At 39.5% G+C, this 15,884-nt stretch overlaps 1 protein-coding gene across 4 annotated transcripts in view; it reads left to right on the top strand.

Moving 5' to 3' along the window:
• GDPD4 (glycerophosphodiester phosphodiesterase domain containing 4) overlaps positions 1-15,884 on the top strand; it is a 179,749-nt gene that overhangs the window by 55,774 nt on the left and 108,091 nt on the right. For 3 of the 4 annotated variants that reach the window (XM_086678387.1, XM_086678388.1, XM_025929088.2), the window contains exons 6-11: positions 7,036-7,134; positions 7,206-7,299; positions 8,148-8,222; positions 8,985-9,130; positions 9,503-9,585; positions 13,560-13,716. In XM_086678387.1, coding sequence (XP_086534513.1) covers positions 7,036-7,134; positions 7,206-7,299; positions 8,148-8,222; positions 8,985-9,130; positions 9,503-9,585; positions 13,560-13,716 — 654 coding nt within the window. The remainder of the gene's footprint in view (positions 1-7,035; positions 7,135-7,205; positions 7,300-8,147; positions 8,223-8,984; positions 9,131-9,502; positions 9,586-13,559; positions 13,717-15,884) is intronic. The other variant, XM_086678386.1, reaches the window with a different exon arrangement.

Raw genomic sequence — 15,884 nt, 5'->3', positions numbered from 1 at the left:
TGAATTAGAGTCACCTTTTCTTTCATCGTTCCTGTTAGAAAGAACTGATCTATTTACACTGTTTTAATTGAAATAATTCAATTTCTAACATGTAACTGATTTACTGAAGGAACTGAACTCAAACTTTATGTTTTCTCACCACTTCTTGTTAAACTCACTCTGTGATTCTGCTCTTCCCATCCCAAAAATGTCTTAGGCAAGCTCCAGTACTTTCTCAGTCCTTTAGAAAGTTACAAAAACATTCTTATTTCAGTCATTAAAAATTTCTGTTCATTGTAATAACCCAAACTTCAACATTATAAGACTTTTCCTCTCCTTCTTTGGGCCTGACCCAAGCATGGAAGCCTGCGGTGATAGTGAGAGTGTGATGGTTCTTTTACCTCTCTTTCACCAGAATAGGGCCCAGGGAAAGAGGAGATAGGATAAAAGAACGTGGTTGCACAAGGATGGGCAAGAGGGTCATCTGGAGTTGATGCTGTCAGGACCAGGTAAATGCACAGTTGTTGGCTATTTATGCCACCGGCTTTTCCTGTGTGTATTTTCAGAGAACTTGACTGCACCTTTGTTGGTGCAGAAATATCCCCAGAAATTTCTCTCTTGAGGTCTTTTTGACCCTCCCTTAGTTTGGAGCCCTTTAAAATTGACTTCTGAATGATGTCTCTCAGAGGATCATATCTGGCTACAGAAAAGTAGCATCTTTGCCCCAACATCTGTGGACATGTGGCCCATTTCCAACTAGCCTCCCTCATTTTGTTCTGCCACGGGCTTGAGCAGCTCCAGCCACAGCCTCCTGCTTTTTTATAGTCTTTTCAGGCATGGTTTGATACCATTCATTGTTTTCCCTTAAACCTAGGAACATACCAAACTCTGAGTCATCCCCTTAAATTTCCTCTTACTCAAACGAGAAGTATGAACTGGAAATGTAAATTTAAGAGTTACTAGAAAAGATCGAAATTGAAGTCATAGGATCTTATGGGGAAAGTATGTAGAGTGAGAAGTGAAAAAATAGGCCTTATTGAGATCACCAACGGTTTTGGATTTGGGATGCCATGATCAGTTAGTCACTACGAAGAATCATGTGAAATCTAAAAAAGAAAACTAATGAATAGACACAAAGTCAGTCCAATAAATGCAAAGAACAAACTGACGGTTTTAGGGGAGGGGAGTGGGAAGTTTGGCAAAATGGGTGAAGGGGAGCAGGCGACACAGGCTTCCAGTTATGGAATGAATGAGTCACAGGAATAAAAGGTACAGCATGGGGAATATAGTGGTATTCTAATAGTGTTGCATGGTGACAGACGGTAGTTACACTTGTGGTACGCCCAGCATAAAACAGAATTGTTGAATCACTAAGTTGTACACCTGAAACTAATATTGTGTATCAGCTATTCTCAAATTTTTAAAAAAAGAATCCTTGTGAGTGAACCATTCTGATTACCATTCCAGGCTTGTGCCTATTTTAGAAATCAGGCTTACCTTGCTTCTGGCAGTTAGTGCTGCTACTTGACCTCTGTCACAGCAGGACCTCATTATTGCCTTGGAAATCAGGAAGCCAGTTTCAATGGCAGTATCATTCACCTTTATTCAGGCATAGAGATTTAGCCACTATAGTACTTTTCAAGGATACTGACCCTTTCCTCATTAGTGTATTTTTCACTGTCCTCTGAGACCTCCCATAAAATATGGGAAATGGGTTACCTGATCATAGGTGATAGCATTCCAGCAAACTTTTCTCAATAAATCTTTGGATTTTTCTTCCTATATTACAGCAAGAAACTGCTGGCACCCCAATTTCATTAAGCATAGGCCACTAATGAGCCAAGGTTTTAGGTAACCAAACAGTTAGAACCACTTTGAGATGTGTAATACCTGGATTCTAGTGTATTCAATTCAGAATCTCTGGTAAGTGCACTCCTATCAATCAGTTTAGCCTCATCTAAAATGTCTAGCACCCTTAGGATTCAGTGCCATAAATATTCTATAGGGGTTTTGGTCAATATAAATTAACAGAGCCTTTGGACTCTGGGATCTAATTCCTATTATCAGTCTGTAGGAGATGAGAAGTGATGGAAGTGGGGTATGAGAAGAGTTGGCATCCTCTTGGCAGGTAACTACCTTGGTTGTGTCTTCAAACTGGACTCGGGAGGAGAGACTACTTCTATTAGCAAGGGAGATTCTGTAGGACTTGGAGTTTCAGTTTTAGTATACTCAGAGTAAACCCAGAAGGAAAGGGTTAACATTAAGCCTATAACCTATTCCTCTTCTACCCAGGGATTCTCAGGGAGGAATGAATGATCTCGATCAAAACTTAATAATAACCCAACCTCCTGATAAACACACTAAGGATATTTGTTAGCCAAAAGGCAATACAGAGTCCTTGTCAATGAAAATTTCTGGCGGACTATAACTGCTAGATATAAATCAGGGTTGCTTATTGTAAATAATCCTGGAATTTGTAGATATATATACATATCTATGTATGTATCTATGTATAGCTATATATACATGTGGGAGACATGGCTGGCTGGAGTTGTATAATTAGTGGGATATAAGATAAGGATGCCCCATAACCAAAAAGGCTCCTTCTTTGAAGCAATGTGTTCATATAACTTTGCTCAAAACATACCTTACACTCAGAGGAAATGAAAACACTAATTTCAGAAGATATATGCACCCCTGTGTTTACCGCAGCATTATTTACAGTAGCTAAGATATGGAAGCAGCCTGAGTGTCCATCGATGATAGATGAATGGATAAAGAAGATGCAGTATACATACATAATGGAGTATTATGCAGTCATAAAAAATGAGATCTTGCCATTTCAACAACATGGATGGACCCAGAGGGTATTATGCTAAATGAATTAGAGAAGATAAATTCCATACGATTTCACTTGTATGTGGATTCTAAAAAACAAAACAAATGAACAAACAAAAAGCAGAAACAGATCCATAAACACAGAGAACAAACTGGTGGTTGCCAGAGGGGAGGGAGTAGGGGATAAGCAAAAAGGGGGAATGATGGACAGAGTGGGAGGTCTAACTTCCAGTTATGGAATGAATAAGTCAGAGAGATGAAAGGTGGTACAGAATAGGGAATATAATCAGTGGTGCTGTAATAGTGTTGTGTGGTTGGTAGATGGTGGCTCTCCTTGTGGTGAGCATAACATAATATATAGAGAGACTTATTCAATCATTGTGTTGTACACCCAAAACTAATGTAACATTGTGTGTCAACTATTTCAATGAAAAAAACACACTCCACATTTTAAGCCACAAAGTCAGAATGCATCCTTAGACATTTTTACGAGTAGCTGCATTTGAAAGGATCACATTTCCCCAAGGGAATATGTTTTATATGTACCTTATAATTGTCTGTATCCTTTGAATCATTAGTAAGTTTGCTGTTGAGTAGATCATAGAACCCAAGAGATTTATGTGAGTCTGCCTTGACAGACCTTTGTGTTGGGATGCTTCTGTTTTGTTAATAGGTTATTTAAGACGTTTGCATCTATGTACATAGGGGATTGGCATATGCAGGCATACCTTATTTTACTGTGCTTCACTTTATTGTGGTTTTCAGATCTTGTTTTTTTACAAATTGAAGGTTTGTGGCAACCCTGTGCCCAGCACGTCACTGGCACCATTTTTCCAACAGCATTTACTCACTTTGCGTCCTGTATCACATTTTGGTGATTCTTAAAATATTTCAAACTTTTTATTTATTATTATATTTGTTATGATGCTCTATGATCAGTGATCTTTGTGTTACTATTGTAAATGTTTTGGGTCACCATGAACCACACCCTTATATACGATGGTGAACTTAATTGATAAATGTGTGTATTCTGACTGCTCCACCTACTGGCCGTACTCTGGTCTCCCTTTCCTCAAGCTTCCCTATTCCCTGAGACTTAATATTGAAATTAGGCGATTAATAGCCCTACAATGGCCTCTAAGTGTTCCAGTAAAAGGAACAGTCCCATCTCTTTTGTGAAATCAAAAGCTAGAAATGATTAAGCTCAGTAAGGAAGGCATGTCAAAAGCCGAGATAAGCCAAAAGCTAGGCCTCTTGCACCAAACAACCATGCTATGAATGCAAAGGAAAAGTCCTTGAAGGAAATCAAAAGTGCTATTCTGATAAACACAAGAACTATAAGAAAGCAAAAGAGTCTTATTGCTGATATGAAGAAAGTTTTAATGGTCTGAATAGAAAATCAAACCAGCTATAGCATTTCCTTAAGCCAAAGCCTAATCCAAGAGGAAGGCCCTAACTCTTCAATTTTGCGAAGGTGAAGAGAGGTGAGGAAGTTGCAGAAGAAAAGTGTGAAGCTAACAGAAGTTGGTTCATGAGGTTTAGGGAAACAAACTGTCTCCATAACATAAAAGTGCAAAGTGATGCAGCAAGTGCTGATGTAGAAGCTGCAGCAAGTTACCCAGAAGACATAGCTAAGATAATTCATGAAGGTTTGTGTTGATTTGCTTCTGTTTTGTTAATAGGTTATTTAACAAGAGATTTTCAATATAGACAAAACAGCCTTTTATTAGGAGATGCCATCTAGGACTTCCACAGCTGGAGAGAAGTCAGTGCCTGGCTTCAAAACTTGAAAAGACAGGCTGACTCTCTTGGCTGGTGACTTTAAGTTGAAGTCAGTGCTCATTTACCATTCCAGAAATCCTAGGGTACTGGGGAATTATGCTAAATCTCCTCTGCCTTTGCTCTATAAATGGAACAACAAAGCCTGAATGGTAGCACATCTGTTTACAATGTGGTGTACTGCATATTTTAAGCCCACTGTTGAGACCAACTGCTCAGAAAAATTTTTCTTTCAAAATATTACTGCTCATTGACAACACTTGGTCACCCAAAAGCTCTGATAGAGATGTACAATGAAATGAATGTTGTGTTTGTGCCTGCTAATCCAACATCCATTCTGCAGCCCATGGATCAAGGAGTCATTTTGACTATCAAGTCTTATTATTATTTAAGAAATACATTTCATAAGGCTATAGCTGCTGCAGATAGTGATTCCTCTGATGGATCTGGGCAAAGTAAATTGAAAACGTTCTGGAAGGATTCAGTATTCAAGATGTCCTGAAGAACATTTGTGATTCATGGGAAGAGGTGAAAATCTCAACATGAACAGGACTTTGGAAGAAGTGGATTCCAACTCTCATGGATTACTTTGAGGGATTTAAGACTTAAGTGGCGGGAGTAACTGCAGACATGGTAGAAATAGCAAGAGAACCAGAATTAGAAGTGGAGCTTGAGGATGTGACTGAATTGCTGTAATCTCATGATAAAACTTGAGGATGTGACTGAATTGCTGTAATCTCATGATAAAACTTGAATGGATGAGAAATTACTTCTTTTTTTTTTTTTTAAAGAGAGAGTGTATGTGAGTGGGGAAGGGGCAGAGGGAGAAAGAATATCCCAAGCAGGCTCCATGCCCAGTGTGGAGCCCAATGTGGGGGTCAGTCTCACAACCCTGGGATCATGACCTGAGCCAAAATCAAGAGTCAGACGCTTAGTTGACTGAGCCACCCAGGAGCCCCAAGGAGTTACTTCTTACGGATGAGCAAAGAATGTGGTTTCTTGAGATGGAATTTACTCCTAGGGAAGATGCTGTGAAGATTGTTGAAATGACGCAAAGGACTTAGAATATTATATAAACTTAGTTGGTAAACCTGTGGCAGGGTTTGAGAGGATGGACTCCAGTTTTGAAAGAAGTTTTACTGTGGGTAAAATGCCGTCAAACAGCATCACATTCTACAGATAAATCGTACATGAAAGAAAGAGTCAATGTATGCAGCAAACTTCATTGCAGTCTTATTTTAAGAAATTGCCACGGCTACCCCAGCCTTCAGCAACCACCACCCTGATGAGTCAGCAGCCATCAACATTGAGGCAAGACCTTCCATCAGCAAAAACATTATGACTCACTGAAAGCTCAGATGATGGTTAACATTTTTAGCAATAAAGTAATTTTGAATTAAGGTATATACATTGTGTTTTTAGACATAATGCTATTGTACACTTAATAGACTACAGTATAGTGTAAGCATAATTTTTATATGCACTGGGAAAGCAAAAAATTCATGTGACTTGCTTTAGTGTAATACTTGCTTTATTGTGGTGGTCTGGAATATGTCTGAGGTATGCTTGTACTTTTTCTTTTTTGTAATGTCCTTCTTGACTTTGGGTGTGAATGTTTTGTTGGCTATACAACACAAGTTAGAATGTGTTCCCTCTTTTTCTGTTCTCTGGAAGGGTTTGTTAAAGATTGGAAATATTTGTTCAATTAACCATTTAAGCCAGCAAAGCCTGGATATATTTTATGAGAAGGTTTAATTATGGATTCAATTACTTTAATATAGATAGGTAATGGAAAGGAAGTAACTAAACACTCTTTAGAGGGCAACACAGATGTAGAAAAACTACATTTGTTTTTAAAGGGGAAAAACTTAAAGTTGTGTATTCTTGGTCTCAACGTTTTCTTTCTCTGTAAAAGTATGTAGTGTTCTTGCAGGAAGATTTTTTTTCCTTTGTTCAACGAATATTTATTGGATGCTTAGTATGTGCCAAACACTCTGCAAGGCAGTGAGGATTTAATCATAAACAAGTATTGTCCTTGATGCTTTGATGTTATAGTCCTTTGGGGGAAACATATATTGTTTACTTGTGATTGTATTGAGTCATATAAAAAAGTAGTGAACATTTGTAATGGCCATTGCTGAAGTTGAGTGAGAGATGCCAAGCAATGTTGAGGGCTCAGCTGAGGCTGGAGATGATAAATTAGTAAAGGTGTCAAACCACATAGCTGAGTAATTCTTTTCCAGCCATGCTGTCCTGCAAAGACTTGCATACAAAGAAGGTAAGTGAGTGGATCCAGTCCATATTGGGGGTTTGCAAGACAGATTAAAAGGATGAAGGAATGAGGTCCCTAACATTGTTGGGACACACATACAATTCCCAAGGAGAGTTCTGATTCAGTCTTAGTGTCTGGAAGTCAGGAGATTCTTTCTGTTTCCCCAGATCCTGATTCTGCTAATGATTCTGCTATGCTCGTTTGTTTTGTGGATTTTATGCCAACTCTGGCAAGAGAGGTGGCTGACAGCTGGGCTGTCACTGCAGGTAAGCATCATCCTATAGGTTTGGCACTGTCTGTCTAGATGTGTTTAGCCTAACTTTTGGCTTTCTCCCAGATCTTTGCTCCCTATATGCACCTGAGTGGCATAACTGTGATGGTTATCCTTTCCTGGCCTGTGGCCTTCTACTTGATCCATTTGGAAGAAGAAGGTATGTCATGTGGACGGAAACCTGCCTGATTCTTTCAGCTCAGACGTTAGCTTGTATTCTCCACTTAGCAAAATGCAAGCTTGGTAGATAGCCACCACTACACCTCTTGGAAATTCATTTAGCTTGTTACTCGAACGTGCTCTTTATGGTCGAATTCACAACCATATGTGGCCTGTCAGCATTTCCCTAACCCAAAAGTCTCATAATGAAGAGGGATTCTTCTTCTAGAAAAATAAGAATTTTCTCTATGTTATTACATATTGTCTGATAATGGATTTAGGGTGGGGTGAGAATAGAGGTACATTTTAATTTGACCAGTGATGGTACAAGTCACAGTTCCTTTTGTTTGTATCACATATTACTAGTTTCGGCTAATGAACTTATGATAGGTTCAGATACCCCTGGTTCCATCCTAGTCGTTCAAAGCTGTCTCCTATGAGTCCCTGTCACACCTGGGGACTTACAGCAGAAACAGCAGTGTCTGCCTCTGCCACTGATTTCCTCTCCATTCTTTTCTTTGCCCTGATATCATGGAAACAAAAGAGAATCACAGCCTTATACTAAATGGTTTTGAAGTTATCTTTCAGCTGAAGTTATCTTTCAGCACCTTTACTAAAAATAACTAGGTTCTTTTCTGGACATCTCTCTTTTTACTATTGGTTAAACAAGGAGTGTTTACTTCCTGACTTGTGGAAGGATGCAGGCAAAAGAAAGACTGGCTTGATCCTTTGCCATTGTGTGCTTGTACAAGTGTTTATGAGTAAGTAGTGAATTTTAGGAAATGTGTCTGGGGCAAGATCTTAAAGGGGATAATAATGAACTCTTCTTTTTCATTTCCTAAATTTTAGTTAGAATGAGAAGATACAAGATGACGTATGACAGAGAAACAGCCAAGGGATGTAACATACTCACAAAGTTGAGAGGTTAGAGCTGGAGATCTAGATTTACAAGGACTGGAGCATAAGTGGTAACTTAAAAATTGGTAAAATTTTCAGAAGTCTAAAATAGTAAGTGTTGGGGGAATGGCCAGCGGTAACAGGTATTGTGGACAGGCTTGGTGGGGGGTGAGGGAGAGAAACAGAAGAGCAAATGCCTAATACTTACTGATTACCTGTTATGACTCATCATTGTACTATCAGTTCTGTGAGGTATGTTTTAGCAAGATAGCCCCATTTTTCAGGATGAAGAAAATGATGACCCAGAGAGGTTAAGCAACATGTCCTTAGTGACGCAATTACAAAGTGATGGAGTCTGGCTTTGAATTCAGATTCAGCTAGTGCCCCTTCCACTAATATTGCACAGGCTTAAATATGGGCACTTTAGGCCCATCTTTACAAGCTTCAGGGCTTTCTCAGAACCAGCCAAACTGCTCTTCCTCCTGAGAAGGTATCCCTTAACATTCTCTCTTCATCCTACCTCCTGCACAGTTCATTCCCTTGTAAATGTACAGTTCTAGGATTTCTTTTCTTAATAACAGTGCTTGTATTTGGATATCCCTGTACCTTGAAATCACTGAAAATTAGTGAGGATGTGACAGAAATGGAGAGTAAATCAGCCAGCCCACAGAGTCTATGAAACCAATAGACTAGCTATTCACTGACTGCTCCTGGGATAGTTAGTTGCTTGGAGATAGTTCTCTATTCCTCTTCTGCTTTCTTCTCACTTCTTCTCTCCTAATTTTTCAGCTCTACAGGTGGCTATTGGATTGCCTTTTTTCCTTATCCTTTTATGTCTGTATATTGTGCCATTGGGGATTCATTCTCCCTGCATTCAGGAGGAGGATAAATTGGGACCCAAACCAGACTTCTTTGGACATAGAGGTGCGCCCATGGTAAGTCTGAGAATAGTGAGTAGAGGTATGCATGGGGTGTGTGGATGAGAGAATGGGACCTCAGAACCATAGGAATCCCTGCAGAGGTGAAGGGGTTGGCTTGAAATGACAAGAAAAGGAGTTAATTATAGAGGTTGGACTTGAACCCAGGCCAGCTAACTTTTGGGTTTTCTCTGCTGTGCCCAGTGACATTGCCTCACATGAGCAGATTGAGTAGAGGGGAATATAAGGCAGGCTCTTTGAAAAAATTGCCAAGGGATCCAGACTCAGCTTCCTAAAGCACTTTCATTACTGCACTTTCATTACAGCCATAAAGGAATGTTGGGAAGAGAGACTCTGAGGTATAGGGGCTGATGTTCTTTTCTTCCACAGTTGGGGCCTGAGAATACCATGATGTCCTTTGAGAAGGCTGTTGAACAAGGGGCCTATGGGCTGGAGAGTGATGTACAATTAAGGTAGGAAATCAGGGGCTGGGGTGGGGAGGAGATAAGGCCAGTGCCATAGAAGACAAACAGTATGGCCCAAGATGTAGAGAGGGCAAGCCCTGGGAAGTTTCTCCTGGTGTTCATTTGGCACATATGCACATAGCACACATGCGAACCACTTCTTCCTTATGAACCATACATCTGTATCCCTGCATTTTCAACATAGTCTCATAAATCATATACATGCTATATAGCCTCTGTACATAATTCAAACCGTCCTCATTGCAAAGCATTCTAACAGTTTAACCCTATGCATTCTCTTAGCAACCTTCTTAACATTCCCTGGGCACCTACTATATTCTAGGCTTTCTTCTGAGTGCTAGAAAGAGGCAAATAAGAGGTAGCCATGCCTAAGAGATGTTGCCATCCAGTGAAGGAGACATGGCATATTTACAATAGCCAGAGTATAAAACCATTTGTGGTAAGTTCCTTCCAGAGATGAGTAAGTCAAATGCAGTGGAACCTCAGTGGAGGAAAAGGCCACCCACCACCTATGGTGTGAAAAAGATCTGTGTCCTCAGAATTGTGTTTGTGTTGTCTTGAGGGAAAAATATCATTTTACCAATCAGATATGGGGAAAGAAGGTATTCCAAGTAGAGGAAACAGTTTATTCAGAGGCATCTTAATGAGAAATACAAGTTTGCAGATTAGCAAGCTAACCTGTATGGATTCTAAAAGTGATATGTTCTGGGGACAAGAGAGGCTATATGAGGAAGAGGTATGGCTGTAAGGCTCACTAAGGCTGGATCATGGAGATCCCTAAATGTGTAATAGGTAGCTATGGTAGATTTTAGAGGACAGATTACTTTATTGTTTTAGAAAGACTCATCTGGCAGCATATGAGGGAGAGTTGTCAGGGAAAAGGGTAGTAGACTATACCAGTGTCCAAGAGAAAGCAAAAGAAGATGGATCAGAGTAGGGGTGAGGACAAAAAGACATGCTTTGCTGTAGAACCTATGTACCTGGGCAACTGGAAATAGAAAGGCTTCATCTGTACCATGGGTATATTAGATAATGTGGTGTATACAAATTCCCTTTACAGCCTTTCTGTGGAGCAAACAGAAGAGAAATTAACATTCTGTTTCACAGATGAGGAAATGTGGTTTGAACCTAGATTCAAATAAGGGAAGTGTGTTATTAAGGTTGTAAGGCTAGAATGTAAATGATAAAGCCAGAATTAAAACTAGTTTTCCTGACCTCTGACTGGCATCCTTGATGTTACCTAACAATGACAATTGTTTCATGCAGAATGTTTGACTCGGGGTTAAAAATATTCTACCAGAGCCCCTGGGTTCATTTGTTGAAGTGCCTGGTGGCCCTGGCATAATGTGGTAAAGGTGCTGAGCCAGTGAGCTCCTGGAATACTGTCTTTCTCTCTTATATTATTGCTGTGACTTCAACTTTGATGCAGATGATCCTTCCAACCCCTCAGTTTCTTTGCTTATTGTCCCTGCACCATCCACATTTATGGTCATACCCTAAAATTTATCATTACCAAAAATTGCATATCAGTCAGAGTCCAGTCAGGACACAAATACCACACCAGTAACTTGAACAGTAAAAATGTAATATCAAGAATTACTAGGAAGTAAAATGTGGCTAACTACCAAAAGAGGTGAAAGGGAACCTGAGGGAGTATAGCTATTAGAACTTCTGTTCCAGATGAAATGGAGTAAGCAGATTCTCTATAGTTAAGAGTAATTTTTCCAAGAATTATAAAAAACAAAAAAAAAACTGGACAAAATTCCCCTATTAAAAGTGCACATCCTGCCCACTACTTTCAAGAGCAAGAGACATAACTGACTTTCCTAACACACAGAAACAGACACAGAGAGCTAGGCAAAATGAGGAGACAGAGGAATATGTCACAAATGAACAGGATAAAACCACAGGAAGAGACCTAAGTGAAACAGATATAAGTAACATGCCTAACAGAGAATTTGAAGTAATGATCATAAAGATACTCACTGGACTTCAGAAGAGAGTGGAGGTCATCAGTGAGACCCTTAAAACAGAGATAGAAAACATAAAAAACCATTCAGAGGTGAAGAACACAATAAATAAAAATACACTTGATGGAATAAATAACAGGTTGAAAGAAGCAGAGGAATGGCTTAATGACCTAGAAGACAAAGACAGAGTAATGGAAGGTAATCAAGCTGAATGAATGAGAAACAAGAATCATGAAAAGGAGAATAAACTTAGGGAACTCAGTGACTCCATCAAGCATAATAACATTCACATTATAGGTTTCCCAGAAGGAGAAGAAAGAGAAGTGGAGAGATAGAAAGTTTATTTGAAGAAATAAGAGCTGAAAACTTCCCCAATCTGGGGAAGGAAACAGCTGTCCAGATCCAGGAGGCACAGAGATACCCCAACAAAATCAACCAAAGTAAGCCCACACCAAGACACATAGTAATCAAAGGGGTAAAAAGTAATGATAAAAAAGAAGACTTTAAAAGCAACAAGAGAAAAGACACAAGAGAAACCTTATAAGGCTATCAGCAGATTTTTCATCAAAAACTTTGCAATCCAGAAGGGAGTGGAATGATATATTCAAAGGGGAATAGTCTACAGCCAAAAGTACTCTATGCAGCAAGGCTATCATTCAGAGTAGAAGGAGAGATAAAGAGTTTCTCAGACAAACAAAAACTAAAGGAGTTCATGATCACTATGCCAGCCCTATAAGAAATGTTAAAGGAGACTCTTTGAGTGGAAAGGAAAGACCATTAGAGTTAATAGGAAACACAAAAGCAGTAAAAATAAGTATTCTGTAAAAATCAGTCAAGGGACTCACAGAATAAAAGGATGTGAAATATTATACCATATACCTAAAACATGCTAGCCTTTAATGTTTGAGAAAAGGAGAAAAATGAAAGAGGGTAAAAAGAGTGTTAGTCCTTTAAATTTCCTGGCAGTCACTTTAGCTAGAAAGGGAGGACTTTGCAAGAGTGGGAGTAGGTACAACAATGGCTGCTTGACTTTCTATCTACCCTTCTGTGTCAAAAAGCAACAAACAGTGACCAGAACACAGATCCCCTATATTTGGATTACAGGATTGTTTTTGCCACTCTGGCTCTCACCAGCTGCTGTTAAAGCTGCCTTTAGAACTATCTACAGTTTTTTGCCATGTGGCTGGAGTGGGGGATTGGTAGTTGCTACTGGGCTAAGACCTAAAATTGACCAAAATTGGGGCGCCTGGGTGGCGCAGTCGGTTAAGCGTCCGACTTCAGCCAGGTCACGATCTCGCGGTCTGTGAGTTCGAGCCCCGCATCAGGCTCTGGGCTGATGGCTCAGAGCCTGGAGCCTGTTTCCGATTCTGTGTCTCCCTCTCTCTCTGCCCCTCCCCCGTTCATGCTCTGTCTCTCTCTGTCCCAAAAATAAATAAACGTTGAAAAAAAAAAATTTAAAATTGACCAAAATTAACCCTGATTTATGTGCAAGCCTTCCTATGGAAGTTGTAAGCTTTTAGTCTATTCCAGAATTCCAAAATAGTTATATTAGACGGAGTCTGTCAGTACAATTGTTGGTAGTTGGTGGAGCTACAGATTCCTGGTGCTTCCTACTCTGCCATTTCCCCAGCAACCTCTTTTCTTTCATTTTTGAAGGATTTTTTTTTCAAAAAAATTTTTTGCAGTTTATTTATTTTGAGAGAGAGAGACAGACAGACAGACAGAAAGGTGCAGAGAGAGAGTCCCAAGCAAGCTCTGTGCTGTCAGCACAGAGCTAGATGTGGGTCTTGATTTCATGAACCGTGAGATCATGACCGGAACCGAGATCAAGAATTGGATGCTTAACCAATTGAGGAACCCAGGCACCCTCATTTGGGAGGGAGTAAGGAACCCCAGTAAGACTTGTGACATTGATGGGCTTTCTGAGAACCCTGTCTACCAAGGTGGCTGAGTTCAGCCTATCTCCCTCTTCTTTTCCCCTTCTGCCCGCAGTTATGATCAGGTGCCTTTTCTCATGCATGACAATGACCTGAGAAGAACAACCAATATTAGGAACGTCCAGCCAAATGCCTCCATCACACATTCTAGCTTCTTCCTGTGGAGTTTCCTGTCGACTCTGAACGCAGGCAAATGGTTTGTACAGTCACGGGTAAGACACATTCCCCAGCTCAACAAACCTGTACTGAATCCCTCTACTGTACGAAGTCGTATGCTTCTCCTAGAAATAAAGACAAGCATACACAAGATTTCATCCCCGTTTGGTAGCAGAACTGTAGCATTGACAGGAGGCTTTTCCAGAAATGCAGTCAGTCTGACTGCTACTTTCTATATTCACTAAAAATTCTGAAGATGAACTTGCCAACTTACTTTTGTCATTTAATTCCTTTTTATCCAAGCATCTCATAAACTTTCAGTGTGTCTACATTGTACATAGCATTTTCCTAGGCATTTTGAGTAGCTCACAATTATAGATGAGGCATACTGGGAGACATATTTGGGCTTGACTCCTTTTTATCATTCAATAAATATTTATTGTGTATCTTTTGGGTACTAGGTATGTGGAATACAATGGCGAATAAACACATACTCAGCCCTAATGGAGTTCACAGGCTAGAAGAGACAATTACAGTACACTGTGATAAGTACTAAACTAGAGTCAGATTGCTTAGGAGCACACAAGAGCAACTTCTAATTCAGTCTGAGGGATGGAATTAGGGGAATCTTGAAGAAGGAGATAAATAGCCTAGTAAAGGTGTGGTAAAATATAAAGCGTTGCTGTATACAGTTTAGTTTAGAGACAAGAGTGAATGCTTCCACTGGAGAGAGTTAAAGAATACTTCATGCAAAGGTATCATTTGATCAGAGGAAAGATCATTATTAATGGGAACCATGGGCAATGATGATGGTGTGTTTCAGAGATTACAGTATATAGGAACAAGAGTGGAAATGGTGTGCATGTGTGCATGCATGAAAGAGGAAGAGAAAGATAGAGGGAAGGAAAGAGAGAGGGAGGTAGGGAGGAGATGGGAGATAGATTTGGAGAAGAACCTCGGAAAACATGCCAAGAGGAGATTATAGCAGTGCTTAAATAACTATAGAGTTAGAGAGTTTAGAATTATCCTGAGTATTTTAAAGTAGTTAAGGGGCGCCTGGGTGGCGCAGTCGGTTGAGCGTCCGACTTCAGCCAGGTCACGATCTTGCGGTCCGTGAGTTCGAGCCCCGCGTCAGGCTCTGGGCTGATGGCTCAGAGCCTGGAGCCTGTTTCCGATTCTGTATCTCCCTCTCTCTCTGCCCCTCCCCCGTTCATGCTCTGTCTCTCTCTGTCCCAAAAATAAATAAATGTTGAAAAAAAAAATTAAAAAAAAAATAATAAAGTAGTTAAAATAAAAGGTCAGATTTGCAAATGGTCAAGATCAAACTGCCTTCTCAAAAATATTAAAGAAAACAAAACAGCTTACAGTTTTCAGCTAATAATATGTCTAGAGGGAATCAATGTAACCTAAGTTATACCAATCAAATATATTCCTTTGAGAATTTGATTTTGAAAATAAACATCTGAGCATGGCAGAGAGCAGGCATTCATATTGCTAGCACCTGTAGCATCAGATATAGTGTGGTATGGAGTCAGCTGTTGTAATAACTCTCTTATCAGGTAATTATAATTAGGAAAATAAGTCTTAAGGTATTTTTAATTGTGTATTGGGGTAGACTGGAATTTTACTTATATTTGATATTAATCTTGACAATTTACTGGATCCTTTTTCATGTAAAAATGGTGGTAAGTAAAGCATTATGTGAAAATAGACTTACCCATTTCAATTTCATTCTATTAACTAGTGTTAATAGAAGAGATAGCTGAAAGTGGATTTGTAATTACTGTATCTTGTCAGAAAACTTGTTCTTATAGGGGTACATAGCCTATAAATACTGTTTCCATCTGTGAAAATAATAAGATTACTCTGATATTCCAGGTTTTTGTTTGTATGTAGGCTCTTTGTGTGTCTCATCATACACGAATAGACACATACAAACTAGAGATGTTCCATTAGAATGTATATATTAGATTAGTTAGCCATAGTTAATGTTTTGGCAAATGTGTTCCAGATGAAAAGGCTGATACTGTTTCTGATGTATAATGTATGGCTCATAAATTCTTACTTATTTTCAGTGGTAGGGTTGGATGTGTTATTGTAATACATTTTTGTGGATTTTTTTTAGGATTGATAGTTTTATTTTAGCATATTTAGGTGGCAGGCTTACACTATTTAGTTATACTATTACTGTGGCTACTGGGGAGTATCCTGAAACCTGGGGTTC

The sequence above is a fragment of the Puma concolor genome, chromosome D1 (genome assembly GCF_028749965.1).
Source record: "Puma concolor isolate L17-30 chromosome D1, mPumCon1.1.hap2, whole genome shotgun sequence".
In the NCBI taxonomy this organism is placed as follows: Eukaryota; Metazoa; Chordata; class Mammalia; order Carnivora; family Felidae; genus Puma; species Puma concolor.
The sequence above is the reverse complement of the archived record's forward strand: the minus strand, read 5'-3'. Positions and strand labels throughout refer to the sequence as shown.